We start from the raw sequence: 18,928 nt of genomic DNA on the forward strand, positions 1-18,928 counted from the left end.
CTATCACTCACTGGACAGTATAACACATGTAACACATTAATAGCAGGGCGTAGAAGTGCGCTTGTTTATGGATAGGGGCGTGCTAAAAGCATTCTGTACAGATAAGGCTTTTCTCTGCTGCCAGTGACCTCTACAGAGTTGCATTCAGGATAGCAGAGCTGGTCTGGAGTAATACAGTATGTGCTTCCATTATAAAGGATACTAAGCTGAATCCTTGAGAGGGTTTCTGGAGTGTTTTGTGACATATTGGATGAGCTGATTTTTAAAACCTCCTTTCCCTCCATGTTGATATCTCTATTGCCCCAGGCCTTCACTTTGATGGGGCCGCAAAAGCTGCGGACAGCACTGCGTGTGCTGTCAGCGTCTGTTGCTCCGTTCCGTAGTCCGCCAGAAAAATATAACGTCCTATTCTTGTCCGCGCTTTGCGGACAAGAATAGGCAGTTATATTAAAGGCTGTCCGTGCCGTTCCGCAAATTGCGGAACGCACACGGACACCATCCGTGGTTTGCGGACCGCAAAACACACAATGGTCGCGTGCATGAGGTCTAAAGAAGAAGGGAAAAGGAGAGCAGAGAGAGCCGTCAGAAGCAGTGCTCTGATGGTTTTGTGTCAGGTTCAGCAGCATCTTGTGCTCTCAAGAAGCAAAATGGTAGGAAGTTTTCATGAAGATCATTTAGAAAGTTGCCTAATTTTGCATTTAGGAAGCAAATAAAAAATTATAAAAAAATCAGTGCTGTAAAGATGTCTGTATTATTTAACCAAATCATCACCAGCTGTGCCCTTGTGTATGGAGATTGATGGAGGTAATTTGCATTAACAAGATTAGGGGGAATGGTTAATCCTGTTGCCACCCAATGTCTAGAACAAAAAAAAGGTGCTTCACGACAGTGGATTTTATAGAACTCTGTGATGTCATCAAGCCACCATTACAACACATGTGATCTGATGTTGTCTGTTACAACATGACTGATGTCATCACTTGGTCTTAGACTTAAATGGGACACAGCAGATATTGTCATAGAGCTAGCCTTTGTGACGTCATTACACATATGACATCTTCACAACACTTATGTAGTCAACTGGCCTGTGACATCAATATGACTTTATCATCACTATTGACTTAGCCTGAACTATCAGTGTGCTGCCATCCTTATTGTGTGTGAAATGTGCATAAACACTTTTAGGGACCTGAGGAACCCCTGGATATATCTTGTTCAGTTGGGGCACAAACACTTTTAGACTTAGTACAAGTCAGTAGCCAAATCACATAAGCTGTCAGATAATATACCGGTAATCTCCATTATACTGTTAAGTGATCCAAGAATAATGATATTTTGGGATATATTTTATCTTCCTTTTATTTGTACAATTTTTAATAAAGGAAATTGGTTGTTTTTATGGAATATCAAAGGCATTTTATTCTTTTTTTCTGCTTGGTATTGGAAGTCTTCACTATTGGTAAAAAAAAAATCATATTGAATATAGCTTATAGATTGTAAAAAGTCAGATCTGTTTACTCCGTGTCTGCTTCCATCACCTGAAATGTGAGCTCTCCCCACCCTGGAGAGATGAAGAGTGTGTCTACGACTGTTCTAAGTGCATGCAGCGGTTCATATAAAGATTACATCTAACTCCACTGCCTCAGGTCACTGAAATAATGAGACATTTTTCTGACTTACACCTTTTTTATTACAACAATATTGCTGGGCAAACCGTTGGCCTAACACTCAGCACCTGTCTTGATTCTTTTTTATATTTTTCATGCCTAAACCCTTTTGTTCTCTTGCCAGCTACACGGGTATTTAGAAAGCGAGCCACTTACCATCCAGCTGTTCATCGGCACGGCAGATGATCGCCTGCTGCGACCTCATGCCTTCTATCAAGTCCACCGCATCACCGGCAAGACTGTATCCACCACAAGCCATGAAACCATCATCTCCAACACCAAAGTCTTGGAAATCCCACTGTTGCCTGAGAACAGTATGAAAGCCATGTAAGTCTTGAACCACCTGCTTGCCAGGCCTGTTCTTGTACCTGTGACTACAGTATTTGTTGGAGAAGCCAATATGGCAATGCTTTGTTATGTAAAGTCCAGAATTTGCCCAGCTTTTCCCTCTCAGCTCTTTCACTGTGCTTTTTGAAGTACCTCTCCCAATTTTACCACCTTCATAAACCTTACAAAACTTTTCTAACAACTGATTACTTTTGGTTATAGTGTTTCAGACCATGTGCCTGCTGCTTTTTATAAGTCGCATCTCAGTTTCATAGCTGTAAATATCCACTTCAGCCATAGTGTACAGTTTATAGCATAGGACTTATTGCATCTTGTATTTTGAAGTACCATACCCTGCTTTTTCATGTGATTAGACTGCTCACGTTATTGCTTTAGGTTTTGCAGGTGTCTTGGTTTCAACTGCAAAAAAGTGAGTCTCCAAGTAGTCATACCATGACAGCAGTTCAAATGGTAGCACTCGGTGCTTTAGAAAGACAGGTATAGCACGCTCCAGTGAGGCTCCGTTGCTTACGTGTACACATACCCTGTTCAACCTGGTAATCACATATCTGACTTATATATCATGAACTTCAATGCAATCTACTAAAATGCATTTCAGTAGGAAATGGTTAAGTCAGAGGTGCCTCTTCACTCACATTTTAGTAGTTCCTATTAAAGAATAAAGCAAACATGCTTCCTTAAAAGACTGTCAGCAGTTTTGACAATGGTAAACTGCTGGCAGCTCTAGGTAAGGGCTTGGGAGAACAGTAAAAACATACCTTTTGCAAAGCTTTTATTATCAGGAGTATTGTGAATATAAACTTTTAGTCTGCCAAGCACTGCTCTTCTGACTGCCCGGGAGACAGAGCTTCCCTGTATAGTGTGCTCTGCTCTCTGCATTGAGCTGATTCACAGCTGTCACTCACAACAGAGAGGAGGGACTGTCAAGCAGCTCAATGCTGTGAGCACTTCACAGTGAAGGAGCAGAAGCTGCCAAATAAAATTTCATATTCACACTACTCCTGATAACAAAAGCTCCTCAAAAGTAAGATTTTTACTGCTCACCGCAGCCCCTATGTAGTGCTGTCAGCAGTTTAGCATGGTCAAAATGCTAAGTGGTTGACGATCTAATATCCTATCCACATGTAGTATCAAAAATCTGTTCAGAAGTAAGAGTATGCTGCAGATTTTTTAATCTGCATTATGCTCATTTTTGTCGGGAAAAAGAGTGGATTTGGAGCCCACATTTCACACTTTGTAATGAATAGAGTGAAATCCCCGGTGGGGCTCAGACTGCCGCAAAATCTGCATGTGTTAGGCTTCGTTCACATCTCCGTTCAGCCTTTCCGTTCTCCTGCTCCGTTTAGGAGCAGGAGAACGGAAAGGACGGACTCGGCGCATAACTGAGCTGAATGGTACATAAGGACCCCATAGACCTGCATGCACTACTTTTGTCTCCACCCCAAAATCTTCCTCTGAGCGGAAACCTAACGGACCCCATTATAGTCTATGGGGTCCTTAGGTTCCGTTCGGCTCAGTTATATGCTGAATCCATCCTTTCCTAAACGGAGCAGGAGAACGGAAAGGCTGAACGGAGATGTGAACAAAGCCTAACACATGCAGATTTTGCAGCAAGATCCGCAGCAGCAGTATAACATAGGACTAAAGGACACAAAAGAATGGCTATAATAAAGCTAACTATTCACATTTAATTCTAAACGGTCTCCCATCCAATAAATTATTTTGTATACATCAATGCCAAGAATATTATTGCAATTCACAAATTGTGATTAACTTGAACTGTCTATTGTAATTGTGTGAGTCTATATAACACGTTGTTCCTTCCTTCCTTCTATAACATGGACTGTTTAACAGTTTAACACATTGATATGATTCATTGACATCACCCGAGATGTAAGCGTGCCAACAGCTTCTCTAATTAATGACACATTCTCATTTCATGCAGTTTGCTCTGTAGATTACATGATAGGTGGGCGATTCTTCCTCAAGCAGATTTTGCCATTGTCAACCTCAGTCATTAAATACTGTTAAAAAATGATATTATTTAATTGAATCTAAATCTAGAAGAAGCTGATGGGAGATACTGGGAAGGGACATATTGTGATATTATAACGTGGAGGGGCTCACTGACAGGGTATACAGGGGCATGTCTAATCTGAACAGAGACAATCACAGGGGATATATCGAGATATTCAAACCTGGGCTTACATAACTCATGACCTATATAAACCTGTATAAAAATGGAGGAAATTTTAACCCACATTTAAGCCACGTCAGAGCATTAGTGATGTTTTCAAAAATTTTAAGAGACTCTTAGTTCTCCCGACTTAGGCCTTATTCAGATGTCAGTGAATAATGGCTGTGTGCTGTCCGTGTTCTCCAAGATCGGCACACGTACCCATTGATTTTAATGTGCGTATTCACACATCCATGATTTACCGTGGTCCAGGGTTACACCATGGAAGCATGCCCTATTTTTGTCCATGTTTAAGGATCCATCATGTCCATTATAGTCTATGGGTCAGTGAAAAAACAGGGACACAACACAGATGGCATCCGTGTTTCACGGATTATTGCTATAAGATGCTCTTGAAATAAATTTTCAGCTGAACCGTGTCCATGGAATATGGATGACACACAGAGGGCAAAAAAATGGACACATGGACCGCATGGGTGCCTCACGGACATCTTCATAGATGAACCACTGACCATCTTGCCACTGATGTCATTACGGTCAGGGATGTGTGAATGAGGACTTAGGCCTCCTGCATACGGACGTGTGCTGCCCGTTGCTGTATTGCGGACCGCATTTACGTGTCCGCAATACACAGGAGCCGTTCCGTGGGCATTCCGCATCACGGATGCAGACCTGTTCACTTCAATGGGTCCGCAAATACAGAGATGCGGAATGGTGCGGAACGGAAGCACGGAACTGAACCCTACTGAAGCACTACGGAGTGCTTCCGTGGGGTTTCGTCCAGTACTTCCGTTCCGCAAAAAGATAGAGCATGTCCTATCTTTTTGCGGAACGGGCGGATCGCGGACCCATTAAAGTGCGACTGCCCCGCGGTCGGTGTTCGTGCTGCACTGCCACGAGGCGCACACGTTCGCGTGCAGGAGGCCTTACATGAGTACATGTATTTCCAATGAAATAACAATTCTGAAGCATCCTAGAACTCTGCATTCTGCCATTCTTCTGTTAGAATATATTTAGCACAAACCTTTTTTTGGCCATTCTTTCATTTTAAAACACATCCGGATTTGAGCTGAAATTCAATAGGGTATTTGGAAACACCCACAGAGCTCTTTTTGTCGTGTTTTTGCTCAGTTTTGCTGAATTGTGCTTTTTGGGTCCATGTTTTTTTCCTCCAAAATGCAGCATTTTCCATGCATTTTTTTTGAGGCATTTTTACATAGGCTCATCTATAGGACAAAAGGCCTAATAAAATGTAAAAAAATATCTGTATAAAAATGGCACATTTTTCCAAGCCTGAAAAACATGTGTGCGAAGTTTATGTATCTCGGTTTCCACAAGAAGACACTTTCCATCTAGTACTGGTGGTGTCAGACCGTGTAGGGAAACATCCAGTGCCATTTATTCATAGGTTTCTAGGAGGAATAATGCGAGTGGCACAATGTAATCTTCTAAGAAAAAGATGCCCCAGAATTGCCATATTAAGGGGAATGCAATGGGGGTGACAGATCCACATTGCCTCAGACTTTGAAGATTTCTGTATTTCAGTCCACTTTGGAGTTCAGAAATAAGGGACTCAGGAAAGCTGCGTTTTATTTTCCACGTAGGCATGAAATGGTGAAGAGAACTGGTTTTAAATAGGTCGAGGCTGACTTGTAAAAATAAATGATTTAGTGTTTTCCTGTTAATGATATTTAAGTATGTATTGAAAGATTTTTGACAGGTGCCTTTCAGCATTGATAGCATCAAATCCCCCCATGGCACGTCCGGCTCAATCTTGTTTTAGTGAAACCCTCAAATGATTTGATAAATGAGGTTTCATGTAACACGGATATATCCGGCCGCCTCTATGTTATCCTCTCTTCCCATTTACCACATTGTGGCAGGGACATGGCTGTAGGTCTGGCAGGAAAGCCCATGGCACCAGTTGTTGATAGGATGTCATTCCCAATATGCTTTGTCAGACATCTGACATCTTAGTTCTGGAACTGTGTACGTTACATTTTACACTAATTGTATTGGGAATGTCATGTGTAATTGCTCTTTTCTTTTAACAGCATTGATTGCGCAGGTATATTAAAGCTGCGCAATTCTGACATTGAGTTGCGGAAGGGGGAGACTGACATTGGAAGAAAGAACACCAGGGTGCGACTGGTGTTCCGTGTACACATTCCACAAGCCAACGGGAGGACTCTGACTCTTCAAGCGGCATCCAATCCAATTGAGTGTTGTAAGTCAATTTACACAAATAGGGTCTCATGCATAACCACTAATGGAGACAAAGATAGCTTACAGGGCATAGGGTCAGCAGATTCATCCCTAGGACACTGGCTGACCTGTTACACGTGAAGGCATCTGTGTTGGTCCCATGTTCATGTGTGCCCGCATTGCTGAGAAAAATTATGTTTTAATATATGCAAATTAGCCACTAGGAGCAACAGTGGCGTTGCTGTTACACCTAGAGGCTCTGCTCTCTCTGAAACTGCCATACCTTCTGCACTTTGATTGACAGCCGAATATGTCATCACTGTCTGGCCCTGTCAATCAAAGTGCAGAGGGAGCAGCAGTTGCAGAGAGAGCTGAGCCTCTAAGTGTAACGTCCACACCCCCGTTTCTCCTAGAGGCTCATTTGCATATATTAAAACTGAATTTTTCTCAGCAATGTGGGCACATAGGAACAAGAGACCAACACAGATGCCTTCAGCTGCCAAGCTCACGGTCAGCCAGTTTCATAGGTACAAACCTGCTGACAGATGTCCTTTAAGATGATGTTGCTGTAAAAGCCATATATACGGTACGTTTATGTATCTCATGGTTGTTATGCCACATATACCACAACATACATTATAATAGCTCAGTCTAAGGACACCCCAAGAGTAAATAAGAGTAAATTATAAGGGACAGCCCAGGAGTAAAGGCCCTTTTAGACGGGCAGATTATTGTTAAGATGATTGCTAATAATTGTTCATATGAACGCTTGTTAGCGATCATCTGGCAGTGTAATACTGCTGCCAGTTCCCCAATGAACTAGCAAATACTCGTTCATTGGGTAATCGGGATCTTTTTACATGTTTTTGTCGGCGGCAGATCACGCTGTGTAATAGGCGCTTTGCTGCCAGCAAAGAATGAGACAGTATAGAGACAATCGATACATTAGCGATAACTCATCCCTATACTGAGGAGGAGATCGCTGCATGCAATAGCAGCGGTCTCCTCCTCCAGCATGCAGGCAATTGATGGGAGGGAATGCTTCCCTCCCGACAATCGTATGCTCTATCTGCCCGTGTAATAGGGCCTTTACTATCTGTAATGCATTTACCTTGTACTAGTGAGTACACATAGAAGACAAGATAGCTAGCAGGCCATCAGAAGTCATCAAGCGACAAAATCCAGCAACTTAGTAACATGTGTTAGACACCCTGGTCTGATAGCATATCTGTTGCATTGTGTCACCACTGCTTGAGCACTTGCGTGTAATCTATAATGAGTATATCACTATATTTACTCAGGACATTTGAAAACTTGCTGAGTGACAACTGTGTTATATTTTGTTTTCTTTGTAGCCCAGCGTTCTGCTCAAGAATTGCCTTTGGTTGAAAAGCAGAGTATTGACAGCTTCCCAGTGAGTGGTGGGAAGAAAATGATTGTGACTGGGCACAACTTCCATCAAGATTCCAAAGTCATATTTGTTGAGAAAGCACCAGGTTTGTCAATACTATGTTCTGCAGACTGAACAAATATTGCTCGCTTGTGATTTTGTACACATCAATATTTTACTGTTTAAGTGCATTCTTGTATTTACCACCTGTGTACACACAGTAGACATATGATAGAGTGCATCCATTCATTTCCCAACCCGCTCTATGTCAAATAGTGATGATTACAGTGACGAGAATGAGAGACTTTGGAGTAGGTCTATCCAGAATGACTGTAATAACAGCGTGGTAGCATCTGCTTTCAAAGGCTAAAGCATGGCCTTCAGCCTAAAGGGGTTATCCAAAGTCTAAAACATGCCCCACCAATACCCGGGCCCCTCATATAGATAATACCTACCTCCTCCCTGGCGGGTGATGCTAGGGAGGCTCGTCCCTGTCGCTGGATGTTTTGATCTGTGTGAAGGGCAGATGAAGCAGAGGCCGTGCGGGGATCAGGAGTGACGCGGTTACTGGGGAGTGGGGTAAGTATAATCTATTTGAGGGGCCCAGGCATTGGGGGCATTTTTTTGACTTTGGATAACCCCTTTTAGCATAAGGTTACAAAGCTGCTTGCATTATGCAGGGGCGGACTAGGAACTTAAAATAGTCCTGGAAAAAAAACTAAAAGTGGCCCCATGTTGTAGGTGGCTCCAAACTGACAGAAGACGGGACAACAGAAGTAGGCTGGGCCAGCAATACCGTAGTGCAGAACAAAATGCAGCATAAAATACTGCCTCAGCAGAACCAAACACCACAGTGCAGCACAAAATGCTGCCTACATTAATTATGACTGGGAACATTACATATGTACCTGGATGGCAGCCGAAAGGAGGGCTTGGGTGGCCTTCTGAGCATCTGCACACCAGGAGACTTCCTTGTAGGGTCCATGGCCAGTCCGCCCATGGCATCATGTGATTCAAGCTATCCCTTTCTTTTTCTTCTGCTGCTGTTATTAATGGTCACTGCTGCACAAATACCAATTTGAAACTCAGTCCAAGTTGATAGCTTGGAACATTGTACCACAGTTTCTACCATGCACTCATAGACAACCAGAGACTTTGTTAAAGGGGTTATCCAGCCATTTAATATGGATGATCTATCCTTAGGGTGGGCGATCAACATTAGATCAGGGGGTTTTGCCTCTTGGCATCTTTACTGATTAGCTGAAGGAACTGCGATGCTAAGGCAACCGCTGCAGCCTCTTCTGTTTATATCAGTCCAGACACTGTTCATGCGCAGAATGCTGTTCTTTTGTGTGTTGCAGCTTTACTGCACCTGATCAGTAGAATTACCAGAAGCTGGAGCCTAATGATCTAATATTGATTAAAGGGGTTGTGCAGTGGTTTAATAGTGATGACCTGCCCTCAGGATAGGTCATCAATTCCAGACAGGTTGGGGTCCAACTCTCTGCATCCCCGCTGATCAGCTGTTTGAAGAGGTAGCGACACTCGTTTGAGCACTGCTTCTGTTTCAAAATCACCTGCATGCGATCTCCCAGTTGTAATTACATTACAGTGCCTCTACAGGAGACAACGCACAGGTAATGGAAGTGGAAGTGGCTCTCGCATAAGCATAGCCACCAAGTCAAACAGCTGATGGGCGGGGGTGCCGGGAGTAGGACCGCAGCCGGTTTGATATTAATAATGTATCCTGAGGATAGGTCATCAATATTACATCACTGCACCACCTCTTTAAGATAGGACATCAGTTTTAAAAGGATGGATAAGCCCTTTCTGGTTTGAACAGTCCCATATGCATTAGGTTAAGGTTAATGGTGGCACTGCCAACAGGATGCTTTGTCTGTGGTCGGCCTTTACTTTGGATCTCTAACTATGCTACAGTTCTTATAGTTAACTACAGTACATTTGGATAGCTGTTTATACTTTTCCATATACTAATTGTGGCCATGGAATTTTCTATCTTATCTATCTACAGTGAGGAACAGAAGTATTTGAACACCCTGCGATTTTGCAAGTTCTCCCACTTAGAAATCATGAAGGGGTCTGAAATTCACATTGTAGGTGCCTTCCCACTCTGAGAAACAGAATAAAAAAAAATCATTGTATGATTTTTAAAGAATTTATTTGTCTTGCACTGCTGAACATAAGTATTTGAACACCTGAGAAAATCAGTGTTAATATTTGGTAAAGAAGCCTTTGTTTGCAATTACAGAGGTCAAACATTTCCTGTAGTTCTTGACCAGGTTTGCACACACTGCAACAGGGATTTTGGCCCAGTCCTCCACACAGATCTCCTCTAGATCTGTCAGGTTTTGGGGCTGTCGCTGAGCAACACAGAGTTTCAGCTCCCTCCAAAGATATTCTATTGGATTTAGGTCTGGGGACTGGCTAGGCCACTCCAGAACCTTGATATGCTTCTTACGGAGCCACTTCTTGGTTATCATGGCTGTGTGCTTCGGGTCGTTGTCATGTTGGAAGACCCAGCCACGACCCATCTTCAATGCTCTGACTGAGGGAAGGAGGTTGTTGCTCAAAATCTCATAATAAAGGGCCCCATTCATCCTCTCCTTAATACAGTGCAGTCGTCCTGTCCCCTTCATAGAAAAGCACCCCCAAAGCATGATGTTACCACCCCCATGCTTCACAGTAGGGATGGTGTTCTTGGGATGCAACTCATCCTTCTTTTTCCTCCAAACACGACGAGTGAAGTTTAGACCAAAAAGTTCTACTTTGGTCTCATCTGACCACATGACTTTCTCCCATGCCTCCTCTGGATCATTCAGATGGTCATTGGCAAATTGCAGACGGGCCTGGACATGTGATGACTTGAGCAGGGGAACCTTCCGTACAATGCATGATTTGAAACCATGACAGCGTAGTGTTCTACCGACAGTGACTTTTGAAACTGTGGTCCCAGCTCTCTTCATGTCATTGACCAGCTCCTCCCTTGTAATTCTGGGCTGATTCCTCGCATTTCTTATCATCAGTGATATCCCACCAGGTGAGATCTTGCATGGAGCCCCAGTCCGAGGGAGACTGACAGTCGCCTTTAGCCTCTTCCATTTTCTAACAATTGCTCCAACAGTTAATCTATTTTCACCGAGCTGCTTGGCAATTGCCCCGTAGCCCTTTCCAGCCTTGTGGAGGTCCACAATTTTGTCTCTGGTGTCTTTTGACAGCTCTTTGGTCTTGCCCATGGTAGTAGTTGGCGTCTGACTGACTGTGGGGTGGACAGGTGTCTTTAAACACCTCAGACAAGTGCTACTAAGTTAGATTAATGAGTGGAGTAGAGGTGGACTTTTTAAAGGCACAGTAACAGGTCTTTGAGAGACAGAATTCTTGCTGTTTCTCAGGTGTTCAAATACTTATGTTCAGCGGTGCAAGACAAATACATTCTTTAAAAATCATACAATGTGATTTCCAATTTTTTTATTTATTTATTCGGTCTCTCAGAGTGGGAATGCACCTACGATGTAAATTTCAGACCCCTCCATTATTTCTAAGTGGGAGAACTTGCAAAATCGCAGGGTGTTCAAATACTTCTGTCCCTCACTGTATATATCTCTGTTTCATATATATGCATCTCCCTATTGTTTGCTATTAATCCGGTTACATTGTTGCACTGAGTATTTCATCACCTCAGCAGACATAGTATATACATTGATCAGCAGTTGTGCTCTGCTTGTTTTCATTGTCGGCTTGGTTTAGATAGTATATTGCCAAATGGAAAGTGTTGAAATCTTTCTACATTGTTTGTATTTTTTTCATATTAAATAAGGCAATGCTAAGATAACATGTTTGTGAATATTTCGTGACATTGTTAGCACTTACTTTGCTCCAGCGTCTTTTGTATATTTTGGTCCTAACACTTGTTTCAAATAGCTGTTTAATAGACATGTTTTATTGTACATAATTTACATAAATTCTTCTCAGTCTGAACTTTTCAAATTGTTTTGAGCGGTGTGATGCTATTAAGTGGTTTGTGAAAACATATATTGTGAATAATTATATTGTGTTATAATTAAGTAAGCCTATTCTGGAACAGCCTTCCATTCAGCCCACTCAACAGGCATTAAAGCCAAAATAAAGGAGCCGAGGTGAGGACTTCCTTAGTTGAGCTCTAGGTCTGGTCTTTTAAAACAATGGCCTTTTAAATATCCTGGACTTGAGTTGTAATGCCAATTAATGTTAGACAAAAAAATGTTCGAGTATCCAATGGCGATGCATCATTCTACAGTAAGTCTTGTTTTAATTGTATTTTGCGCGCAGCCACTTAAATGCAATTGAAATAAAAAAATATAATAATAGTAATTTTAGTTAATTAGCCATCTGCAGTATCTCCAACAGCAGGGTGTTTTCTTGTTACCTTCAAGAGTAAAAACAACAGAAGCAGGTACCTGACACCCTGCATATAGCTGCTGGGGGTTCCGCTTTTCTTCTGAAGACTAAGGAGATTTGTTCTCTGAAAATTAAAATTAACATAAAAGTTAATAACATTCCTAGTGGGCTTCAGCTAATAGAATTAGAGGAGGTTAGTCATTATTCTAAACACCTTAGTAAAATGAAGCAAAATAATGAGTGCTTCTATAGAAAATAAAATAATCATAGTAGGCAGAATCAAAGGGTTGTCGCTTGCTATTTTGCCGTTGTATAACAAAAAGAAAATCAACATTTTAATGGGTAATTATAATCTGTAGCAGCACACTTAAAAGCCTAGCAGTGGGTGAGTAATTAACCAAAAGGAGGCAGTAAAAGTGGTCACTACCTTCTTTTATTAACCAGTTCAGTCACAAAGGTTTCATATATAGTACAGTGGCAAGTATTCATGACGAGTGGGACCTAGAGGATTGCAACACAGACACTCTTGAGGTTTGGAACTGTTTACAGAGCACAGACACGCTGCCATATTAAAAAAGATGTGGGACATTATACGTTTTATTCCTGCAGGACAATTCATTTTCATTGCCTTTTTTGTATTGCGTAAATGTTGCATTATCTCATTTGAGTCATTTTTCTCACTTTTTCTATGGATTGCTAGGGTATAACAGCATAGGGATTTGACTAGTTTCTAGCGGAGTATTTCTCTTGACCAACAAATCTCGGATTGCACTGTGCCTTTATGATAGGGTATCTTATTTTGGATTTACAAAAAACTAAACTCAAATGAATCTGTACTTTTGTAGAACATTAAAGGTGTTGTGCCACCATTAATTGTTATTTTATATTATTCAGCATGGAAAATGAGTTACTTTTATAATTTACCTTGTGTTCCAAAATGCTCCAGTTGCGAGGTATTCTCTTCACTTCATTACAGTGGCGACCCCTGGTGTTTAATACGTATAGTAATGTGCGCATTCACTGAGGTGGTCGCACATGCCCAGTTCCATCCTTCATCTGCCACCAGCTGTACAGTTACAGGGAGATAACGGCAGCAGAAGGAACGCACCCACTGAACTGCAAGCCTGAAGAGAATCAACTGGAGCAAATGTGGAGATCTCTGGGTCCATGTGTGATACAGGGCTGGTTCTATTGTCATGTCCTATGTGATGTCTGATTTTCATTTTCATCAATCATGACTTAATATCTTTAACTTTATTTGAAAGTGTCTTAATAACTGTTAAAATGTTACAAGTAAAGTTAGAAAAATATAAATAAATATGTAAATATATGCAAATTCCTTTTTTTTTTGCCCTTTATTGGTTTACGATTGACACAATCTACAATGATCTACAGTAGTTTGGGCAAAACAAACTGTGGACTTGTGATACGTAAGGGCGCTGTCAGCTGTGGGCATTAGGTGGGCAGAAGCCACGGGTCCACGCAGCTTGCTAATGAAAGGAGTGTTAACTCTTTGTTGATTGTTAATGACCATGCTGTTTGGCCATTAAGAAACTGTAAGAAGCTGTGTTACGTGAAGAGATTATCTGACCAATTTCTGCCCAATCAGACCAATAGTTGGTGTGTATAACAAAAGATCTGTGTGTGTAAACGTCCATCTGACCAAAAATCTGTCAGATAATCTGTTGGTGTAATACAGCCTTTAGCACTAGCAAGCCACCCGGACCTGTACATTTGACGGCTGCTTCATGGGACTGCACAGAACCCTGTCCCCCGCTAATGAAAACAATTAGCACAATGTAAATACCCATTTAAAGTGGTTGCTTATAGTTGTTCAATCAGTACCCAAAAAATTTAAGCAAAACAGCTTGATTGCGTTGCCTCACAGCGCTTTCGCAGTTCTACTGTCGTCGCCCCATGTAATGCCAGTGGATACGAGTTTGTGTTTTGCTGCATTACAAATATCTTTGATACGTTTATTTCTTTTTGCCTATATAGAGTGCTCCATAGAGATTTCCATCATTCACATCAGAACTAGAATGGGGCTCACAATCTGTATTCCTATCTCAAGAGCACTCACACACTAGAGTCAACAACCCTTACCATGTCATTAAAAAATGATATACTCGCTAGTTTCTTCAGTGGCATTCTCTGCAGCGCTGGTTCTGTACTCTGGCACAAAATGGCTGCGTGTGATTCCAGCCTAACATGTCTTTGACATTCATACCCAAACTGAATGTCTAATTCTCCCGGTTCCTTCTTGGAATCAGTATGCAGATTGCTTATATACACATCCATCCGAGTGACTTCTCAGCTCCCACAATGCATTTGCAACTTTACATTTCTGAATTCTGTCTTAATGTAAAATAAAGCAATATTAAAAGAGAAAGCAGAACAAGGTACAGTAAAGAAAAACAACAAAAAAAAAATCTACACTATGCAGTTTTCCTTTAATTCTTAATATTATGCTAATTTGGCAGGTTACGGTTATTATTAATGAATGGCAGGTAAAGGCTCATGCACACGACCGTTACGTTTTTTGCGGATCTGCAAAACACGGAAGCCGCCCGTGTGCCTTCTGCAATTTGCGGAATGGAACAGGCGGCCCATTGTAGAAATGCCTATTCTTGTGCGGCAAGACGGACAAGAATAGGACATGTTATATTTTTTTTGCGGGGCCACAGAACGGAGCAACGGATGCGGACAGCACACAGAGTGCTGTCCGCATCTTTCGCGGCCCCATTGAAGTGAATGGGTCCGCACCCGAGCCACAAAAACTGCGGCTTGGATGCGGACCAGTACAACGGTCGTGTGCATGAGGCCTAAGATAGAGAAAATGCTACATATCTTTGCACCAGTGGATTTTACACGAAGATCCAATTCATAGCCTTTTCTATTCACAACAAACATTCAGTCAAACATGCCAGGAAAAATCTACAGTGGAAGAGAAAGTTATTGGAGGTGATTGTGCACTATTGCACTTTAGACTGGTTTTAGCTTCAGGTCTGACATTAATCCATACCTCTTGCAAGACAAAATCTCAGCTGTTATACCCTCTAGAGGCAGCGCATTATCCTGCTCCTTCAATAGGGAGTCTCTGTTCTAACAATGACTCACTCCAAGGGAATCCCAAATGAACAATCATGTCAGTGCTTGAACTTGAGAGCATGAGTGCTGCCTTTTCAAATTAACCCTCTGCTTCTTTGTCAGCTGTGTTATGACTGCATGGAGCAATTGTGTGTTTCCAGTTGACATGTACTTAATATGCACATATATAGTGCCAAAAACAGAGTGGATTCTGTATTCATCCCCCGGAAAAACAAAGCTTTTTTTTGTGTCCTTACACAGATGAATTTGGCACTGGCATTATTTTACCAGTAAAAAATGCCAGAATATGCTAATATGTTTTTTTGGGCACTTTTTTTTTATGTTGGAGTTTTTTTTTAAATAACTAATTTTCTTGCCAGCCTTTTTCCCCCAATAGAGAAAGAAATGTAAAGAACCTAAAAAAAACGCCACAGCTACAGTATGCTGCGTTTTTGAAAAGAAGGCAAAAAGACAAAATACGCCACCTAATGAACAAAAACACCAGTAGCAAAAAAAATATTTGTGTGTCCTGCATTTCCTATTTCCCATAGACCTTCAGCTAATATGTGAAGCTGCCATTTTTACAGCAAAAAATGCAGCAATAAATGCAAAAACACCAATGAGATGCAAAAGAACGCTATAAAAAACCTATGTCTAAAAACAGCCTATTGCTGGTTTAGTCTTTTTTCCCACACAGATTTGTTCTGGACTTTTTTTTACCATTAAAAAAATTCTATGAAGTCCACTACCATTTTTTTATATACTGCATGCCTTTTTAAAGCCTTTTTTAGTGGCATTTTTGTGTTAATAAGTTTGAATGTCTTTTTTCAGGTGTTTTCCCTATAGAGAAGGGGATGTAAAAGTGTCTGGAAAAAACATTTTTGCTTCAATATGAAGCATTTTTAGAAAAATGTCAGAGACACAAAAAACAAATGCCAGTAACAAAATAAAAATAAAAAAGCTTGAATGGCCTGCATTTCCTAATTTCCATAAACCTTCTGCCTTCTTTTTGGGGCTTGCATTTTTTCAGCAAGAAATGCTGTATTGGTTTTTTATTTTTTTTATTACGTTTTTCACCAGGTTATAGAAAAAAAAGACTGGTTGGGGGCCACATTATCAGACTGAACCAATGATGAGAGCTGAAAAAATATATGTAAAGGGGTATTAACAACTGAAATATTGTATTTATGGCATATTGAACACACAGTGTATATCATTAATGTCATGAGGAAGGACCTTTATTGATTATGGTCTGAAACGCGTAACACAAGTGTACCTGTATGGATTATTTTAAAACCGCTTGAATAAAGATTTATACCTTGATCATTTGGAGCTGCACCAAAAAAGTTTTTTCTGATCATTAATGTCTAGTTACACTTCTAGGACTCCCATCTAATGGCGGAATACATGAAAGATACATGTGAGCAGCCAGAAGACATAGACATACCTGTTACCAGATGGTTGGGGTTTTGCACAGAATGGTATCAAGGGCCACAGGTTGTGCACCCCTGACCTATGTCCATATGCCTTATTAGCGTATATTGACATCATAATGGGGATTCTTTCATCTGGAGCCCCTTTAGTAGGGCTCATGCACCTGACCATAGCTGCATTTGCGGAATGGAATGTTCAGCCCTCTATAGAACAGTCATAAATTTGTCCGTGAAACAGACAAGAATAGGACATGTTCTATTTTTTTGCTGGTGCCGCAGGGCAGACATACTGTCCTGTCTGCATCTTTTGTGACCCCATTGACATCATTGGGTCTGCATCTGACCCGCAAAAAATGCAGATTGGAAGTGGACAAAAACCACGGTCGTGTGCAGAGTCCTAAGCCACTTTCACACAATACTGACCAAAATACTGCAATGCGAAAGTGGCCTAAGCCAGAACAGAGAACTACTGCAAGCAACAATGCTCACTTTCAAAGACTCAGCAAGATCATGTATTGTAGACGGCATCATGCGACACCATGCTTTTCCTGTAGCGGCAATTGCAGGAGAAATGTGCAGGTACTAGACCCATTGCAATCAGTTTATAAGGTAAGTATGTGCATAAGGCTACATGCACACGAACGTGGTTTGTTTCCGTGACCGTTCCGTTTTTTTTTTGCAGATAGGATGCGGACCCATTCATTTCAATGGGTCCGCAAAAAATGCATGTGCTTTCCGCATCAGTATGTCCGTTCCGTAGTCCCGGAAAAAAAATAGAACATGTCCTATTCTTGTCCGTTTTAGGGATTGTTACAATGGATCCGCAAAAAAACAAAAACAAATGGCATACGGATGAATGTAGAGGTGGCTGCTCTTTCCATTCACCAATATGGTTATGGAAACAGCCAAAAAAACTGCCACGTCAGAGATGGGAGCCACAACTATCCTGTGGTATGCCAGAAATGTCTATGGTGAGAATACCCATAACGGTACAACTGCACAACAAGGTCATGTCACAGTTGCAACATGGCCGCTCTGCATTCGAATATCGCACTGTTGAAAGGGGGTCTGTTCATTTGGTCTTTGTTGTTAACAGTACAGACCCACTGAACAGTGCGGTCTTCATTCGTTTAATTAGAGCCTCTCTCTCTCTCTGCTACTGACAATCAGTTCCAATCTTTGGGATGAGATTTTCAGAAATCCATGTGCTTCCCCCTAAAACAACCCCATTCAGATGAACAGAACTGATTTTTAGTCTCAAAGTTTCTGCAAGAAAATCTGTGAAGCCACCCTATCTTGTAATGTAATGGCTATATAATTATACTTTCACAGTAGCGTTTAGCAAAATCTCTTCCGTTACAGATAGTACAACCATCTGCATCCTTTATGAACAGATCCGGTTGTATTATCTTTAACATAGCCAAGACGGATCCGTCATGAAAGTCAATGGGGGATGGATCCGTTTTCTATTGTGTCAGATTGTATGAGAGAAATCGGATCCGTCCCCATTGACTTGCATTGTGGGTCATGACGTCTTGCTCTGCATCCCATGTTGGAAAGACCACAGCTTACTGCGGTTTGCTCTCCAGTATGAGAACGCAACCAAACGGAACGGAATGCATTTTGGAGCATTCCGTTCTGTTCCATTATGTTGTACAGTAATACACTATACGAGTGTATTACTGTAGTGCAGCGGCGGCATGAAGCGCACGGCGTCATAGCAACCAATGACGCCGTGCGCTCCTACTCTGAAAAGGAATCCAGCCCGGCATACCACGGACCGCTCTCGGCCTTAGCTGTTGATCACACCTGACACACATGAAGCACATTTGTGGTGAGATGCATTTTACAGCAATTAGGAAGTTGTTGTTTTTTTTCAAACAAATATGTGTAGTTCTAGGAAATCTGGTTACAATACCTAAATTGTCTGGAGATACTTTTCTACACATTAGGCAAGTTACTGAGGCAATGTGAGATGCCACGCAAGTATCGTGTACAGGTTGTATTTACTAGTACTTTATTTTACTAGTGTTTTTTGGGCTGTAGAAGTGCCTGAATAAATGCGTGCATTTTTTAGGGTTACAGATTTTTTTTCTGTGGAGGTTCTATGGAGGTTTTTTTGTGTGTTTTTTGTAAACAGTGTGTTTGACCAACTGCTGTTTTTTTCATGGCGTTTTCTCCCTATAGAGAAGGAGATGTTAAAACA

The 18,928-nt window shown here is 41.5% G+C and overlaps 1 protein-coding gene across 5 annotated transcripts in view; it reads left to right on the plus strand.

Annotated features, from left to right (window-relative positions):
- NFATC1 (nuclear factor of activated T cells 1) overlaps positions 1–18,928 on the plus strand; it is a 202,191-nt gene that overhangs the window by 55,446 nt on the left and 127,817 nt on the right. For all 5 annotated transcript variants that reach the window (XM_040433493.1, XM_040433494.1, XM_040433498.1 and 2 more), the window contains exons 4-6: positions 1,792–1,994; positions 6,267–6,439; positions 7,773–7,913. In XM_040433493.1, coding sequence (XP_040289427.1) covers positions 1,792–1,994; positions 6,267–6,439; positions 7,773–7,913 — 517 coding nt within the window. The remainder of the gene's footprint in view (positions 1–1,791; positions 1,995–6,266; positions 6,440–7,772; positions 7,914–18,928) is intronic.

This window comes from Bufo bufo, chromosome 5 (assembly GCF_905171765.1).
Source record: "Bufo bufo chromosome 5, aBufBuf1.1, whole genome shotgun sequence".
NCBI lineage: Eukaryota > Metazoa > Chordata > Amphibia > Anura > Bufonidae > Bufo > Bufo bufo.